This window comes from Bombina bombina, chromosome 6, assembly GCF_027579735.1.
Source record: "Bombina bombina isolate aBomBom1 chromosome 6, aBomBom1.pri, whole genome shotgun sequence".
Classification (NCBI taxonomy): Eukaryota; Metazoa; Chordata; class Amphibia; order Anura; family Bombinatoridae; genus Bombina; species Bombina bombina.
The window spans coordinates 1,150,872,655-1,150,889,500 of NC_069504.1; the positions used below are offsets into that span (position 1 = coordinate 1,150,872,655).

The 16,846-nt window shown below is 37.1% G+C and overlaps 1 protein-coding gene across 1 annotated transcript in view; it reads right to left on the reverse strand.

Moving 5' to 3' along the window:
- The window catches only part of LOC128662490 (solute carrier organic anion transporter family member 1A2), a 166,877-nt gene that overhangs the window by 86,602 nt on the left and 63,429 nt on the right, over nucleotides 1-16,846 (reverse strand). Inside the window, exon 8 of the mRNA XM_053716274.1 lies at nucleotides 13,814-13,978. Within this exon, the coding sequence (XP_053572249.1) occupies nucleotides 13,814-13,978 (165 nt within the window). The remainder of the gene's footprint in view (nucleotides 1-13,813; nucleotides 13,979-16,846) is intronic.

The window sequence follows — 16,846 nt, forward strand, 5'->3', positions numbered from 1 at the left end:
ACACGGACTTTCAACTCCCTCCAAAGGTTTTCTATGGGGTTGAGATCTGGAGACTGGCTAGGCCACTGCAGGACCTTGAAATGCTTCTTACGAAGCCACTCCTTCTTTGCCCGGGTGGTGTGTTTGGGATCATTGTCATGCTGAAAGACCCAGCCACGTTTCATCTTCAATGGCCTTGCTGATGGAAGGAGGTTTGCACTCAAAATCTCACGATACATGGCCCCATTCATTCTATCATGTACACGGATCAGTCGTCCTGTTCCCTTTGCAGAGAAACAGCCCCAAAGCATGGTGTTGCCACCCCCATGCTTCACAGTAGGTATGGTGTTCTTTGGTTGCAACTCAGCATTCTCTCTCCTCCAAACACGACGAGTTGTGTTTCTACCAAACAGTTCTACTTTGGTTTCATCTGACCATATGACATTCTCCCAATCCACTTCTGGATCATCCAAATGCTCTCTAGCATACTTCAGACGGGCCTGGACATGTACTGGCTTAAGCAGGGGGACACGTCTGGCACTGCAGGATCTGAGTCCCTGGCGGTATAGTGTGTTACTGATGGTAGCCTTTGTTACGTTGGTCCCAGCTCTCTGCAGGTCATTCACTAGGTCCCCCCGTGTGGTTCTGGGATGTTTACTCACCGTTCTTGTGTTCATTTTGACCCATGGGGTGAGATCTTGCATGGAGCCCCAGATCGAGGGAGATTATCAGTGGTCTTGTATGTCTTCCATTTTCTAATTATTGCTCCCACAGTTGATTTCTTCATACCAAGCTGCTTGCCTATTGCAGATTCAGTCTTTCCAGCCTGGTGCAAGTCTACAATTTTGTTTCTGGTGTCCTTCGACGGCTCTTTGGTCTTCACCATAGTGGAGTTTGGAGAGTGACTGTTTGAGGTTGTGGACAGGTGTCTTTTATACTGATAACAAGTTCAAACAGGTGCCATTAATACAGGAAATGAGTGGAGGACAGAGGAGCCTCTTACAGAAGAAGATACAGGTCTGTGAGAGCCAGAAATCTTGCTTGTTTGTAGGTGACCAAATACTTATTTTCCACCATAATATGCCAATAAATTCTTTCCAAATCAGACAATGTGATTGTCTGGATTTGTTTCCACATTTTGTCTCTCATAGTTGAGGTATACCTATGATGAAAATTACAGGCCTCTCTCATCTTCTTAAGTGGGAGAACTTGCACAATTGGTGGCTGACTAAATACTTTTTTGCCCCACTGTATGGTTATTTATGGTTTGATGCATTATGGGGAGTTCTCGGTGGTTAAACAAGCTGTGGAAGTGTGACATAGGATAAAGTAATGGTTATTTATGGTTTCATGCAGTATGGGGAGGTCCCTAGGGTTAAACAAGCTGTGGAAGTGTGACATAGGATAAAGTAATGGTTATTTATGGTTTGATGCAGTATGGGGGGTTCCTGTGGTTAAACAAGCTGTGGAAGTGTGACATAGGATAAAATAATGGTTATTTATGGTTTGATGCAGTATGGGGGGTTCCTGTGGTTAAACAAGCTGTGGAAGTGTGACATAGGATAAAGTAATGGTTATTTATGGTTTGATGCAGTATGGGGAGGTATTTTTGGTTAAACAAGCTGTGGAAGTGTGACATAGGATAAAATAATGGTTATTTATGGTTTGATGCAGTATGGGGAGGTCCCTGTGGTTAAACAAGCTGTGGACGTGTGACATATGATAAAGTAATGGTTATTTATGGTTTGATGCAGTATGGGGAGGTATTTGTGGTTAAACAAGCTGTGAAAGTGTGACATGGGATAAAGTAATGGTTATTTATGGTTTGATGCAGTATGGGGGTCCCTGTGGTTAAACAAGCTGTGGAAGTGTGACATAGGATAAAGTAATGGTTATTTATGGTTTGATGCAGTATGGGGAGGTCCCTGTGGTTAAACAAGCTGTGGAAGTGTGACATAGGATAAAGTAATGGTTATTTATGGTTTGATGCAGTATGGGGAGGTCTCTGTGGTTAAACAAGCTGTGGAAGTGTGATATAGGATAAAGTAATGGTTATTTATGGTTTGATGCAGTATGGGGAGGTCCCTGTGGTTAAACAAGCTGTGGAAGTGTGACATAGGATAAAATAATGGTTATTTATGGTTTGATGCAGTATGGGGAGGTCTCTGTGGTTAAACAAGCTGTGGAAGTGTGACATAGGATAAAGTAATGGTTATTTATGGTTTGAAGCAGTATGGGGAGGTCCCTGTGGTTAAACAAGCTGTGGAAGTGTGACATAGGATAAAGTAATGGTTATTTATGGTTTGATGCAGTATGGGGAGGTCTCTGTGGTTAAACAAGCTGTGGAAGTGTGACATAGGATAAAGTAATGGTTATTTATGGTTTGATGCAATATGGGGAGGTCTCTGTGGTTAAACAAGCTGTGGATGTGTGACATAGGATAAAGTAATGGTTATTTATGGTTTGATGCAGTATGGGGGGTCCCTGTGGTTAAACAAGCTGTGGAAGTGTGATATAGGATAAAGTAAAGGTTATTTATGGTTTGATGCAATATGGGGGGTCCCTGTGGTTAAACAAGCTGTGGACCTGTGACATAGGATAAAGTAATGGTTATTTATGGTTTGATGCAGTATGGGGGGGCCCTGTGGTTAAACAAGCTGTGGAAGTGTGATATAGGATAAAGTAATGTTTATTTATGGTTTGATGCAGTATGGGGGGTCCCTGTGGTTAAACAAGCTGTGGACCTGTGACATAGGATAAAGTAATGGTTATTTATGGTTTGATGCAGTATGGGGAGGTCTCTAGGGTTAAACAAGCTGTGGAAGTGTGACATAGGATAAAGTAATGGTTATTTATGGTTTGATGCAGTATGGGGAGGTCCCTGTGGTTAAACAAGCTGTGGAAGTGTGACATAGGATAAAGTAATGGTTATTTATGGTTTGATGCAGTATGGGGAGGTCTTTGTGGTTAAACAAGCTGTGGAAGTGTGACATAGGATAAAGTAATGGCTATTTATAGTTTAATGCAGTATGGGGAGGTCTCTGTAGTTAAACAAGCTGTGGAAGTGTGACATAGGATAAAGTAATGGTTATTTATGGTTTGATGCAGTATGGGGGGGGTCCCTGTGGCTAAACAAGCTGTGGAAGTGTGACATAGGATAAAGTAATGTTTATTTATGGTTTGATGCAGTATGGGGAGGTCTATGTGGTTAAACAAGCTGTGGAAGTGTGACATAGGATAAAGTAATATTTATTTATGGTTTGATGCAGTATGGGGAGGTCCCTGTGGTTAAACAAGCTGTGGACGTGTGACGTAGGATAAAGTAATGTTTATTTATGGTTTGATGCAGTATGGGGAGGTCCCTGTGGTTAAACAAGCTGTGGAAGTGTGACATAGGATAAAATAATGGTTATTTATGGTTTGATGCAGTATGGGGAGGTCCCTGTGGTTAAACAAGCTGTGGAAGTGTGACATAGGATAAAGTAATGTTTATTTATGGTTTCATGCAGTATAGGGAGGTATCTAGGGTTAAACAAGCTGTGGACGTGTGACATAGGATAAATCAATGGTTATTTATGGTTTGATGCAGTATGGGGAGGTCTCTGTGGTTAAACAAGCTGTGGAAGTGTGACATAGGATAAAGTAATGGTTATTTATGGTTTGATGCAGTATGGGGGGTCCCTGTGGTTAAACAAGCTGTGGAAGTGTGACATAGGATAAATCAATGGTTATTTATGGTTTGATGCAGTATGGGGAGGTCTCTGTGGTTAAACAAGCTGTGGAAGTGTGACATAGGATAAAGTAATGGTTATTTGTGGTTTGATGCAGTATGGGGAGGTCTCTGTGGTTAAACAAGCTGTGGAAGTGTGACATAGGATAAAGTAATGGTTATTTATGGTTTGATGCAGTATGGGGGTCCCTGTGGTTAAACAAGCTGTGGAAGTGTGACATAGGATAAAGTAATGGTTATTTATGGTTTGATGCAGTATGGGGCGGTCTCTGTGGTTAAACAAGCTGTGGACGTGTGACATAGGATAAAGTAATGGTTATTTATGGTTTGATGCAGTATAGGGAGGTCTCTAGGGTTAAACAAGCTGTGGAAGTGTGACATAGGATAAAGTAATGGTTATTTATGGTTTGATGCAGTATGGGGAGGTCTCTGTGGTTAAACAAGCTGTGGACGTGTGACATAGGATAAAGTAATGGTTATTTATGGTTTGATGCAGTATGGGGGTCCTTGTGGTGAAACAAGCTGTGGAAGTGTGACATAGGATAAAGTAATGGTTATTTATGGTTTGATGCAGTATGGGGAGGTCTCTGTGGTTAAACAAGCTGTGGAAGTGTGATATAGGATAAAGTAATGGTTATTTATGGTTTGATGCAGTATGGGGGTCCCTGTGGTGAAACAAGCTGTGGAAGTGTGACATAGGATAAAGTAATGGTTATTTATGGTTTAATGCAGTATGGGGAGGTCTCTGTGGTTAAACAAGCTGTGGAAGTGTGACATAGGATAAAGTGATGGTTATTTATGGTTTGATGCAGTATAGGGAGGTCTCCAGGGTTAAACAAGCTGTGGAAGTGTGACATAGGATAAAGTAATGGTTATTTATGGTTTGATGCAGTATGGGGAGGTCTCTTTGGTTAAATAAGCTGTGGAAGTGTGACATAGGATAAAGTAATGGTTATTTATGGTTTGATGCAGTATAGGGAGGTCCCTGTGGTTAAACAAGCTGTGGAAGTGTGACATAGGGTAAAGTAATGGTTATTTATGGTTTGATGTAGTATAGGGAGGTCTCTAGGGTTAAACAAGCTGTGGAAGTGTGATATAGGATAAAGTAATGGTTATTTATGGTTTGATGCCGTATGGGGAGGTATCTGTGGTGAAACAAGCTGTGGAAGTGTGACATAGGATAAAGTAATGGTTATTTATGGTTTGATGCAGTATGGGAGGTATCCAGGGTTAAACAAGCTGTGGAAGTGTGACATAGGATAAAGTAATGGTTGTTTATGGTTTGATGCAATATGGGGGGTCCCTGTGGTTAAACAAGCTGTGGAAGTGTGACATAGGATAAAGTAATGGTTATTTATGGTTTGATGCAATATGGGGGGTCCCTGTGGTTAAACAAGCTTTGGAAGTGTGACATAGGATAAAGTAATGGTTATTTATGGTTTGATGCAGTATGGGAGGTATCCAGGGTTAAACAAGCTGTGGAAGTGTGACATAGGATAAAGTAATGGTTGTTTATGGTTTGATGCAATATGGGGGGTCCATGTGGTTAAACAAGCTGTGGAAGTGTGACATAGGATAAAGTAATAGTTATTTATGGTTTGATGCATTATGGGGAGGTCTTTTTGGTTAAACAAGCTGTGGAAGTGTGCCATAGGATAAAGTAATGGTTATTTATGGTTTGATGCAGTATGGGGAAGTTTTTGTGGTTAAACAAGCTGTGGAAGTGTGACATCGGATAAAGTAATGGTTATTTATGGTTTGATGCATTATAGGGAGGTCTCCAGGGTTAAACAAGCTGTGGAAGAGTGACATAGGATAAAGTAATATTTATTTTTGTTTTGATTCAGTATGGGGAGGTATTTGTGGTTAAACAAGCTGTGGAAGTGTGACATAGGATAAAGTAATGGTTATTTATGGTTTGATGCAGTATGGGGAGGTATTTGTGGTTAAACAAGCTGTGGAAGTGTGACATAGGATAAAGTAATGGTTATTTATGGTTTGATGCAGTATGGGGAGGTCTCTTTGGTTAAATAAGCTGTGGAAGTGTGATATAGGATAAAGTAATGGTTATTTATGGTTTGATGCAGTATAGGGAGGTCCCTGTGGTTAAATAAGCTGTGGAAGTGTGACATAGGATAAAGTAATGGTTATTTATGGTTTGATGCAGTATGGGGGGGTCCCTGTGGTTAAACAAGCTGTGGAAGTGTGACATAGGATAAAGTAATGGTTATTTATGGTTTGATGCAGTATGGGGGGTCCCTGTGGTTAAACAAGCTGTGGAAGTGTGACATAGGATAAAGTAATGGTTATTTATGGTTTGATGCAATATGGGGAGGTCTTTGTGGTTAAACAAGCTGTGGAAGTGTGACATCGGATAAAGTAATGGTTATTTATGGTTTGATGCAGTATGGGGAGGTATTTTTGGTTAAACAAGCTGTGGAAGTGTGACATAGGATAAAATAATGGTTATTTATGGTTTTATGCAGTATGGGGAGGTCTCTAGGGTTAAACAAGCTGTGGAAGTGTGACATAGGATAAAGTAATGGTTATTTATGGTTTGATGCAGTATGGGGGGTCCCTGTGGTTAAGCAAGCTGTGGACCTGTGACATAGGATAAAGTAATGGTTATTTATGGTTTGATGAAGTATTGGGAGGTCTCTAGGGTTAAACAAGCTGTGGAAGTGTGACATGGGATAAAGTAATGGTTATTCATGGTTTGATGCAGTATGGGGAGGTCCCTGTGGTTAAACAAGCTGTGGAAGTGTGACATAGGATAAAGTAATGGTTATTTATGCTAAAAATAAATACACAGAGCACCTCCTAAAAGGCTAAGACACTAGTAGTGACAAGATTATTTAAATAAAAAATATATTGAAATTCTATAGGGGTATATAAAATATTTTATAACCTACTTATAGCTAAAATATACAAACAAGATACAAAAGTGGATCCACTTAAAATTAACAATAAAATATGCATATATCTATATAAAAAAACAATACAATTGTGGTTAAAAACCACAACAAAATACAATCTTAATCACAAAATAAATTACAATAAAACAGCTGTTAACTGATAAACTGGTTGATGGTTGGATAAAAAATATAAATATATAAAAACATCAATTTACTGAGTAGGTGTCCATAAATATGTAGGTCCCAAACTTTAAATTCTTTCCAGAGAGTGAATGTCCAATATGAAGATTCTATTTTAAAACAATTATCCTTATATATCCTTCGATAAACGGTGAAATGATGAAGTGTGTAAAAAAGAAAAACGTAGTGGTTTTCAAATCAAATTTAAAAAATTATTGTGAATATCCAAAAAATCCTGAAAAGATGATGTGATGAAGTAGGCGTGAATAATCAAAAATGTGTGTCTTGATAAAGGCCAAGTTCTTAGGGCCAAAACGCGTTGTCATATATGGTATATCTTTGAATGAATTGATCCCTGAGACATAGGATCCATTTCTGTATTTTTTACACACAGGAATAACTTTTTAGGAGCATCTCTTCACATCTTGTATTCACATAAGGGTCACTTTATAAGTGTGTTATTCACTTTAACACATCCTAAATATTCATTTGGATTATTTTTTCACATTTTTTCCTTTTTCTTTTTTCATTTTTGTGTACACACATTTTTGATTATTCACGCCCACTTCATCACATCATCTTTTCAGGATTTTTTGGATATTCACAATAATTTTTGAAATTTGTTTTGAAAACCACTACGTTTTTCTTTTTTACACACTTCATCATTTCACCGTTTATCAAGGGATATATAAGGATAATTGTTTTAAAATAGAATCTTCATATTGGACATTCACTCTCTGGAAAGAATTTAAAGTTTGGGACCTACATATTTATGGACACCTACTCAGTAAATTGATGTTTTTATATATTTATATTTTTTATCCAACCATCAACCTGCCTATCAGTTAACAGCTGTTTTATTGTAATTTATTTTGTGGTTTGATGCAATATGGGGGGTCCCTGTGGCATAGGATAAAGTAATGGTTATTTATGGTTTAATGCAGTATGGGGAGGTCTCTGTAGTTAAACAAGCTGTGGAAGTGTGACATAGGATAAAGTAATGGTTATTTATGGTTTGATGCAGTATGTGGAGGTCTCTGTGGTTAAACAAGCTGTGGAAGTGTGACATAGGATAAAGTAATGGTTATTTATGGTTTGATGCAGTATGGGGGTCCCTTTGGTGAAACAAGCTGTGGAAGTGTGACATAGGATAAAGTAATGGTTATTTATGGTTTAATGCAGTATGGGGAGGTCTCTGTAGTTAAACAAGCTGTGGAAGTGTGACATAGGATAAAGTAATGGTTATTTATGGTTTGATGCAGTATGAGGAGGTCTCTGTGGTTAAACAAGCTGTGGAAGTGTGACATAGGATAAAGTAATGGTTATTTATGGTTTGATGCAGTATGAGGAGGTCTCTGTGGTTAAACAAGCTGTGGAAGTGTGACATAGGATAAAGTTATGGTTATTTATGGTTTGATGCAGTATGGGGAGGTCCCTGTGGTTAAACAAGCTGTGGAAGTGTGACATAGGATAAAGTAATGGTTATTTATGGTTTGGTGCAGTATGGGGAGGTCCCTGTGGTTAAACAAGCTGTGGAAGTGTGACATAGGATAAAGTAATGGTTATTTATGGTTTGATGCAGTATAGGGAGGTCTCTAGGGTTAAACAAGCTGTGGAAGTGTGACATAGGATAAAATAATGGTTATTTATGGTTTGATGCAGTATAGGGAGGTCTCTAGGGTTAAACAAGCTGTGGAAGTGTGACATAGGATAAAGTAATGGTTATTTATGGTTTGATGCAGTATAGGGAGGTCCCTGTGGTTAAACAAGCTGTGGAAGTGTGACATAGGATAAATTAATGGTTATTTATGGTTTGATGCAATATGGGGGGTCTCTGTGGTGAAACAAGCTGTGGAAGTGTGACATAGGATAAAGTAATGGTTATTTATGGTTTGATGCAGGTCTCTGTGGTTAGACTTTATTCTCCTTCAGGCGCCTGTTTGATGACATAACAGGCAATGGTGCTGCAGATTCTGTTGGCGCTTTACAAATAACTGATAATAATAATCATGCTAGGGTCTCGATGATCTAAAGTGCTCTGCTCTTGTGAGATTTTGATTAGTGCTCTGGTAAAGCGAAGGGCTACAGAGATCCTATTTCACCTTCTGATTTAATTAGATGAGTAAGAGATATCTTATGTGAAAGAAATACTCTCTCCTCTTTTAAATGAGGTACCATATTACCCTCTGATTTTCAGGGGATCACCATGGTAACGACTTGCTCTAAGTATACATCTGTGCTGTATTTGAGGAGAGGGATGGGTCTTTTTTAGAGTTCCCATTTCCTCCATAAACACAAAGGGATAAGAGAGCCCAGGTTAGTAGTGGGGGACCCCTTCTTTCCAATGTGGTGTCTCATACCCCTATCATTAATAGAGGATTGGCATAAAACGTCAATCACCTACCTAATGCTTTTACTGTATGGGGGCAGTAGCTCCAAACAAGCCCCTATTCCCTAAAGGCAGCATATAACACACACATCACAAGACCTCTTACATGGCCTTTATTACCCCGACCACTACCATAATAAAATTGAATAACCTTTAAAATAAAGGGTTTCATGTAAATGAGGCTATGAAGTGATCAGCATAACAATAACCTGGCACTAACCACTAGCCTTATGTTTTGTGCTGTTGATATCACGGCTCAAAGGTCTACTCTTTTAGACAAAGTTAGGAACAAGCATAAATTCTCATAAATGGGTTAAACCCAAACTTTTTCTTTCATGATTCAGATAGAGAATTTAATTTTAAAAAAGTTTCCAATTTCATTCTATAATCAAATTTGCTTTGTTCTTATGCTATTCTTTGTTGAAGATATATTTAGCTAGGTAGCAATCACATGCCCGAAACACTACATGAAAGGAAATTGTGCTGCCATCTAGTGCTCTTGCTAATGTATAATATTGTTATAAAACTGCTGTCATCTAGTGCTCTTGCTAATGTATAACATTATTATAAAACTGCTGCCATCTAGTGCTCTTGCTAATGTATAACATTGTTATAAAACTTCTGCCATCTAGTGCTCTTTCTGATGTATAACATAGTTATAAAACTGCTGCCATCTAATGCTCTTGCTAATGTATAACATTGTTATAAAACTGTTGCCATCTAGTGCTCTTGCTAATGAATAACATTGTTATAAAACTGCTGCCATCTAGTGCTCTTGCTAATGTATAACATTATTATAAAACTGCTGCCATCTAGTGCTCTTGCTAATGTATAACATTGTTATAAAACTGCTGCCATGTAGTGCTCTTGCTAATGTATAACATTGTTATAAAACTGCTGCCATCTAGTGCTCTTGCTAATGTATAACATTATTCTAAAACTGCTGCCATCTAGTGCTCTTGCTAATGTATAACATTGTTATAAAACTGCTGCCATCTAGTGCTCTGGCTAATGTATAACATTGTTATAAAACTGCTGCCATCTAGTGCTCTTGCTAATGTATAACATTATTATAAAACTGCTGCCATCTAGTGTTCTTGCTAATGTATAACATTATTATAAAACTGCTGCCATCTAGTGCTCTTGCTAATGTATAACATTATTATAAAACTGGTGCCATCTAGTGCTCTTGTTAATGTATAGCATTGTTATAAAACTGCTGCCATCTAGTGCTCTGGCTAATGTATACCATGGTACAACTGCTGCCATCTAGTGCTCTTGTTAATGTATAACATTATTATAAAACTGCAGCCATCTAGTGCTCTTGCTAATGTATAATATTGTTATAAAACTGCTGCCATCTAGCGCTCTTGCTAATGTATAACATTGTTATAAAACTGCTGCCATCTAGTGCTCTTGTTAATGTATAACATTGTTATAAAACTGCTGCCATCTAGTGCTCTTGCTAATGTATAACATTATTATAAAACTGCTGCCATCTAGTGCTCTTGCTAATGTATAATATTGTTATAAAACTGCTGCCATCTAGCGCTCTTGCTAATGTATAACATTGTTATAAAACTGCTGCCATCTAGTGCTCTTGCTAATGTATAATATTGTTATAAAACTGCTGCCATCTAGTGCTCTTGTTAATGTATAATATTGTTATAAAACTGCTGCCATCTAGCGCTCTTGCTAATGTATAACATTATTATAAAACTGCTGCCATCTAGTGTTCTTGCTAATGTATAATATTGTTATTAAACTGCTGCCATCTAGTGCTCTTGCTAATGTATAGCATTGTTATAAAAACTGCTGCGATCTAGTGCTCTTGCTAATGTATAGCATTGTTATAAAACTGCTGTGATCTAGTGCTCTTGCTAATGTATAGCATTGTTATAAAACTGCTGCCATCTAGTGCTCTTGCTAATGTATAGCATTGTTATAAAACTGCTGCCATCTAGTGCTCTGGCTAATGTATAACATTATTATAAAACTGCTGCCATCTAGTGCTCTTGCTAATGTATAACATTATTATAAAACTGCTGCCATCTAGTGCTCTTGCTAATGTATAACATTATAAAAACTGCTGCCATCTAGTGCTCTTGCTAATGTATAACATTATTATAAAACTGCTGCCATCTAGTGCTCTGGCTAATGTATAACATTATTATAAAACTGCTGCCATCTAGTGCACTTGCTAATGTATAACATTGTTATAAAACTGCTGCCATCTAGTGCTCTTGTTAATGTATAACATTATACAACTGCTGCCATCTAGCGCTCTTGCTAATGTATACCATTATTATAAAACTGCTGCCATCTAGTGCTCTTGCTAATGTATAACATTATTATAAAACTGCTGCCATCTAGTGCTCTGGCTAATGTATAACATTATTATAAAACTGCTGCCATCTAGTGCACTTGCTAATGTATAACATTGTTATAAAACTGCTGCCATCTAGTGCTCTTGTTAATGTATAACATTGTACAACTGCTGCCATCTAGTGCTCCTGCTAATGTATACCATTATTATAAAACTGCTGCCATCTAGTGCTCTTGCTAATGTATACCATTATTATAAAACTGCTGCCATCTAGTGCTCTTGCTAATGTATAACATTGTTATAAAACTGCTGCCATCTAGTGCTCTGGCTAATGTATAACATTATTATAAAACTGCTGCCATCTAGTGCACTTGCTAATGTATAACATTGTTATAAAACTGCTGCCATCTAGTGCTCTTGTTAATGTATAACATTATACAACTGCTGCCATCTAGCGCTCTTGCTAATGTATACCATTATTATAAAACTGCTGCCATCTAGTGCTCTTGCTAATGTATAACATTATTATAAAACTGCTGCCATCTAGTGCTCTGGCTAATGTATAACATTATTATAAAACTGCTGCCATCTAGTGCACTTGCTAATGTATAACATTGTTATAAAACTGCTGCCATCTAGTGCTCTTGTTAATGTATAACATTGTACAACTGCTGCCATCTAGTGCTCCTGCTAATGTATACCATTATTATAAAACTGCTGCCATCTAGTGCTCTTGCTAATGTATACCATTATTATAAAACTGCTGCCATCTAGTGCTCTTGCTAATGTATAACATTGTTATAAAACTATTGCCATGTAGTGCTCTTGCTAATGTATAACATTGTTATAAAACTGCTGCCATCTAGTGCTCTTGCTAATGTATAACATTGTTATAAAACTGCTGCCATCTAGTGCTCTGGCTAATGTATAACATTATTATAAAACTGCTGCCATCTAGTGCACTTGCTAATGTATAACATTGTTATAAAACTGCTGCCATCTAGTGCTCTTGTTAATGTATAACATTATACAACTGCTGCCATCTAGCGCTCTTGCTAATGTATACCATTATTATAAAACTGCTGCCATCTAGTGCTCTTGCTAATGTATAACATTATTATAAAACTGCTGCCATCTAGTGCTCTGGCTAATGTATAACATTATTATAAAACTGCTGCCATCTAGTGCACTTGCTAATGTATAACATTGTTATAAACTGCTGCCATCTAGTGCTCTTGTTAATGTATAACATTATACAACTGCTGCCATCTAGCGCTCTTGCTAATGTATACCATTATTATAAAACTGCTGCCATCTAGTGCTCTTGCTAATGTATAACATTATTATAAAACTGCTGCCATCTAGTGCTCTGGCTAATGTATAACATTGTTATAAAACTGCTGCCATCTAGTGCTCTTGTTAATGTATAACATTATACAACTGCTGCCATCTAGCGCTCTTGCTAATGTATACCATTATTATAAAACTGCTGCCATCTAGTGCTCTTGCTAATGTATACCATTATTATAAAACTGCTGCCATCTAGTGCTCTTGCTAATGTATAACATTGTTATAAAACTATTGCCATATAGTACTCCAGAAATGGGCTTGCTAGAAAACAAAGAAAATTTGATAATAGAAGTAAGTTGGAAGGTTTTTTAAAATGATTTGTTCTATCTGAATCATGAAATAGTTTTGGGGTTTTTATGTCCCTTTAATTTTAAAATGTAAATAATATTTCTATATATAGATATTGTATACCTAGTCATTTTCTACATAAATTGCACCATGATGTCTAGCGATAAAAATAATGAATTCTATTTTCTGATTTTAATTCAACAATATAGATATAAAGTCCTACATTTGTTTTGTTTTGGGAAGGTGAGCTGATGCTAAATATGGGACAATAATATGCGGGTTTGTAATAATTAGGGAACAATGACTCCTGTGCTGTTATCTAAATATGTACAGCATAGAAATAACACAACAATGTCATTTTTTTTTGCATTTCACCTGGTGTAATTTTCAAAATATAATGGTATTTATTGTCTAAAAATGCTCGATATCCTGGTATAATTTGTGAGGGTATCGCACATAAAAGAAATGTTTAATTAAAAGAAATTAAAGAAACGTTTAATTTTATTTGTAAATGCAAAGGTCTATAAAAAACAAAAGTCCTAGCACAGGGGTGTGGCTTAGCAGTGTAAGGGTTAAAATGAGGTAGGTTTGTTTGCTCTGTGACAATTAATTTACATTATGTACATTAAATGATTTGCGGGATTCTTCGCACGTACCTATTAAAAAGATGGCTTCTGATGCTGATTTGCCGTACTGCTGTTCCAAGTACTTGGGCATGAATGAAATGAATCCAATAAATGCATCAAACTGTATCACTGTTACAATCACGAACAGGGTGTAAACTTTATTCTTGAATAGATGTTTCAGGGACTGTAGAAATTCTGAAACATAAAACGAGTTCCTTCATCATTACAATGCTGGCAGCGGGTGTATAGCGGCCTCTATTTCGTCTGAAATAAGGTAATGAATAAAAATTCCTGTTCATATAACAAACCCTCAGCATAATAGCCCAACCCTTGGGGGGGGGGGGCAGAAATAATTTCAAAATTTATTGGAAACAAACATTTGAACTGGTTAAAAGACCCTTCATACCTTATTTTAGCTCTGCCTAATCCCCTGTGTTTTTTTTTTTTTAAATTATGAAAAATAAAAAACACTAAGCTTACAAAAAATAATAAACAAAATTATCAAAAATAAAAACAATTACACCTAATCTAATAGCCCTATAAAAATAAAATAGCCCCCCCCCCCAAAATAATAACACCCCCTAACCTATAATAAACTACCAATAGCCCTTAAAAGGTCCTTTTGTAGGGCATTGCCCTAAGTTAAACATCCCTTTTACCTGTAAAGAAATACAAAATCCCCCCTACAGTAAAATCCACCACCCAACCAACCCCCAAAATAAAAAACCTAACTCTTAAAAAAACCTAAGCTACCCATTACTCCTAATGGGGCATTTGTATGGGCATTGCCTTTAAAAGAGCATTTTTAAAAAAGCCCAAAGCCCTAATCTTAAAAAAAAAAAAAAACTCAAAAAAATGAAGAAGAAAAAACTAACACTAACCCCAGAATATCTACTCACAGTTCCTGAAGTCCGTACATCCATCTCCATCCAGGCGGCGATATCTTCATCCATCCCGGGGCATCTCCTATCTTCATCCCGGTGGCACGGAGCGGAACCATCTTGTTCAAATCAGCCAATAGGATTTCAGTAGCTCTGATCCTATTGGCTATTTTGAACAGCCAATAGGATTTCATCCAATTCTCATCCTATTGACTGATTTGAATTTGAAGAATCAAATCAGTCTATAGGAATGCAAGCTATGCCATTTTGAAACGGCTACCTTGCATTCAACTTCAGAGTACGGCAGTGGCCGTATGAAGAGGACACTCCGCGCAGGATGTCTTCGGCCTCCAGGATGGCTCCGCTCCACCGGGATGAAGCTAGAAGACACCCCCGGGATGGATGAAGATATCGCCGCCTGGATGAAGACTTCTCTCCGCCTGGATGAGATGGATGTCCGGACTTCAGGAACTGTGAGAAGATATTCTGGGGTTATTGTTTTATTTTTTATTTTTTTTTGGGTGGGTTCTTTTTTTAGATTATGGCTTTGGGCTTTTTTAAAAAGTGCTGCATGCCCTTTTAAGGTCAATGAAGAAGAGCTGAATGTCCTTTTAAGGACAATGCCCATACAAATGCATCGGGGCAATCAGTAGTTTAGTTTTTTTTTAGAGCTAGTTTTTTTTTATTTTGGGGAGTTGGTTGGGTGGTGGGTTTTATTGTTGAAGGGACTTTGTATTTTTTACAGGTAAAAGAGCTGTTTAACTTAGGGCAATGCCCTACAAAAGGCCCTTTTAAGGGCTATTGGTAGTTTATTTTAGGCTAGGGGGTGTTTTTATTGTGGGGGGGGCATTTTTTTATAGGGCTATTAGATTAGGTGTAATCGTTTTTTATTTTTGATAATTTTGTTTATTATTTTTTGTAAGCTTAGTGTTTATTTTTCGTAATTTAGTGTTTATTATTTTTTTGTAATTTTATTTTTTTTATATTTTTCATAATGTTTTTTTTAAATTTGTAATTTAGATTTTTTAATTTGTAGTATTTTTTTATTTTAGTAATGTTAGGTTAATTTTTAGTTTAATGTTAGGTTTATTTTTATTTCACAGGTAAGTTTTTATTTATTTTAAGATAGTTATATTGTAATTGTAATTTAAAGTTAGGGGGTGTTAGGTTTAGGGGTTAATAGGTTTATTTAGTGGCAGCGATGTGGGAGGCCGGAGGTTTAGGGGTTAATAGGTCTATTTAGTGACAGTCAACACCAGAATTTGTGTTGTTTAATAAGATAGATAATCCCTTTATTACCCATTCCACAGTTTTGCATAACCAACACAGTTATATTAATACACTTTTTACCTCTGTAATTACCTTGTATCTAAGCCTCTGCAAACTGCCCCCTTGTTTCAGTTGTTTTGACAGACTTGCATTTTAGCCAATCAGTGCTCACTCCGGGGTAACTTCACGTGCATGAGCTCAATGTTATCTATATGAAACACATGAACTAATGACCTCTAATGGTCAAAATGCGTTCAGATTGGAGGCAGTCTTCAAGGTCTAGGAAATTAGCATATGAACCTCCTAGGTTTAGCTTTCAACTAAGAATACCAAAAGAACAAAGCAAAATTAATGATAAAAGTAAATGGAAAGTTGATTAAAATTACATTCCCTATTTAAATCCTGAAAGTTTTTTTTTGGACTTGACTGTCCCTTTAAACATAAATATAATGTTTGTTTTTAAATATTTTTTTCTGAATAGAGATTTTAATAATGCTTTCAACAGTGTTTTTTCATATTCTTAAGCAAGAATGCAAGTGGCGCTCGATTTATCGCTTTCACTAAAGCATACGTTTCTCCCCATAGTCTGAACAAAAGACTTTGCAATATCGCCACCTTATTCTCCCCATAGTCTTCAATGGAGGGCTTAGAAGAGAAAAACCTAACCCTTTTCACTTCCGCGCTATCCTGATAGGAGTTATGAATAAAAAATGTTAATGTGATATTTTACAGCTTTTTATATCATCACTTTCATGTGGTATCACATATGGGTAACCTGTTCCCTGCACATAGGTCTCCCTCATCAGGAAAGGGGCAGGTCGTAAAGATATTGTGCGTAGTTAACAGCAGCCCTGATCCTGAGTGACAGAAATGAGATACAGGGGCCGATTTATCAAGCCCGTATGGAGCTTGA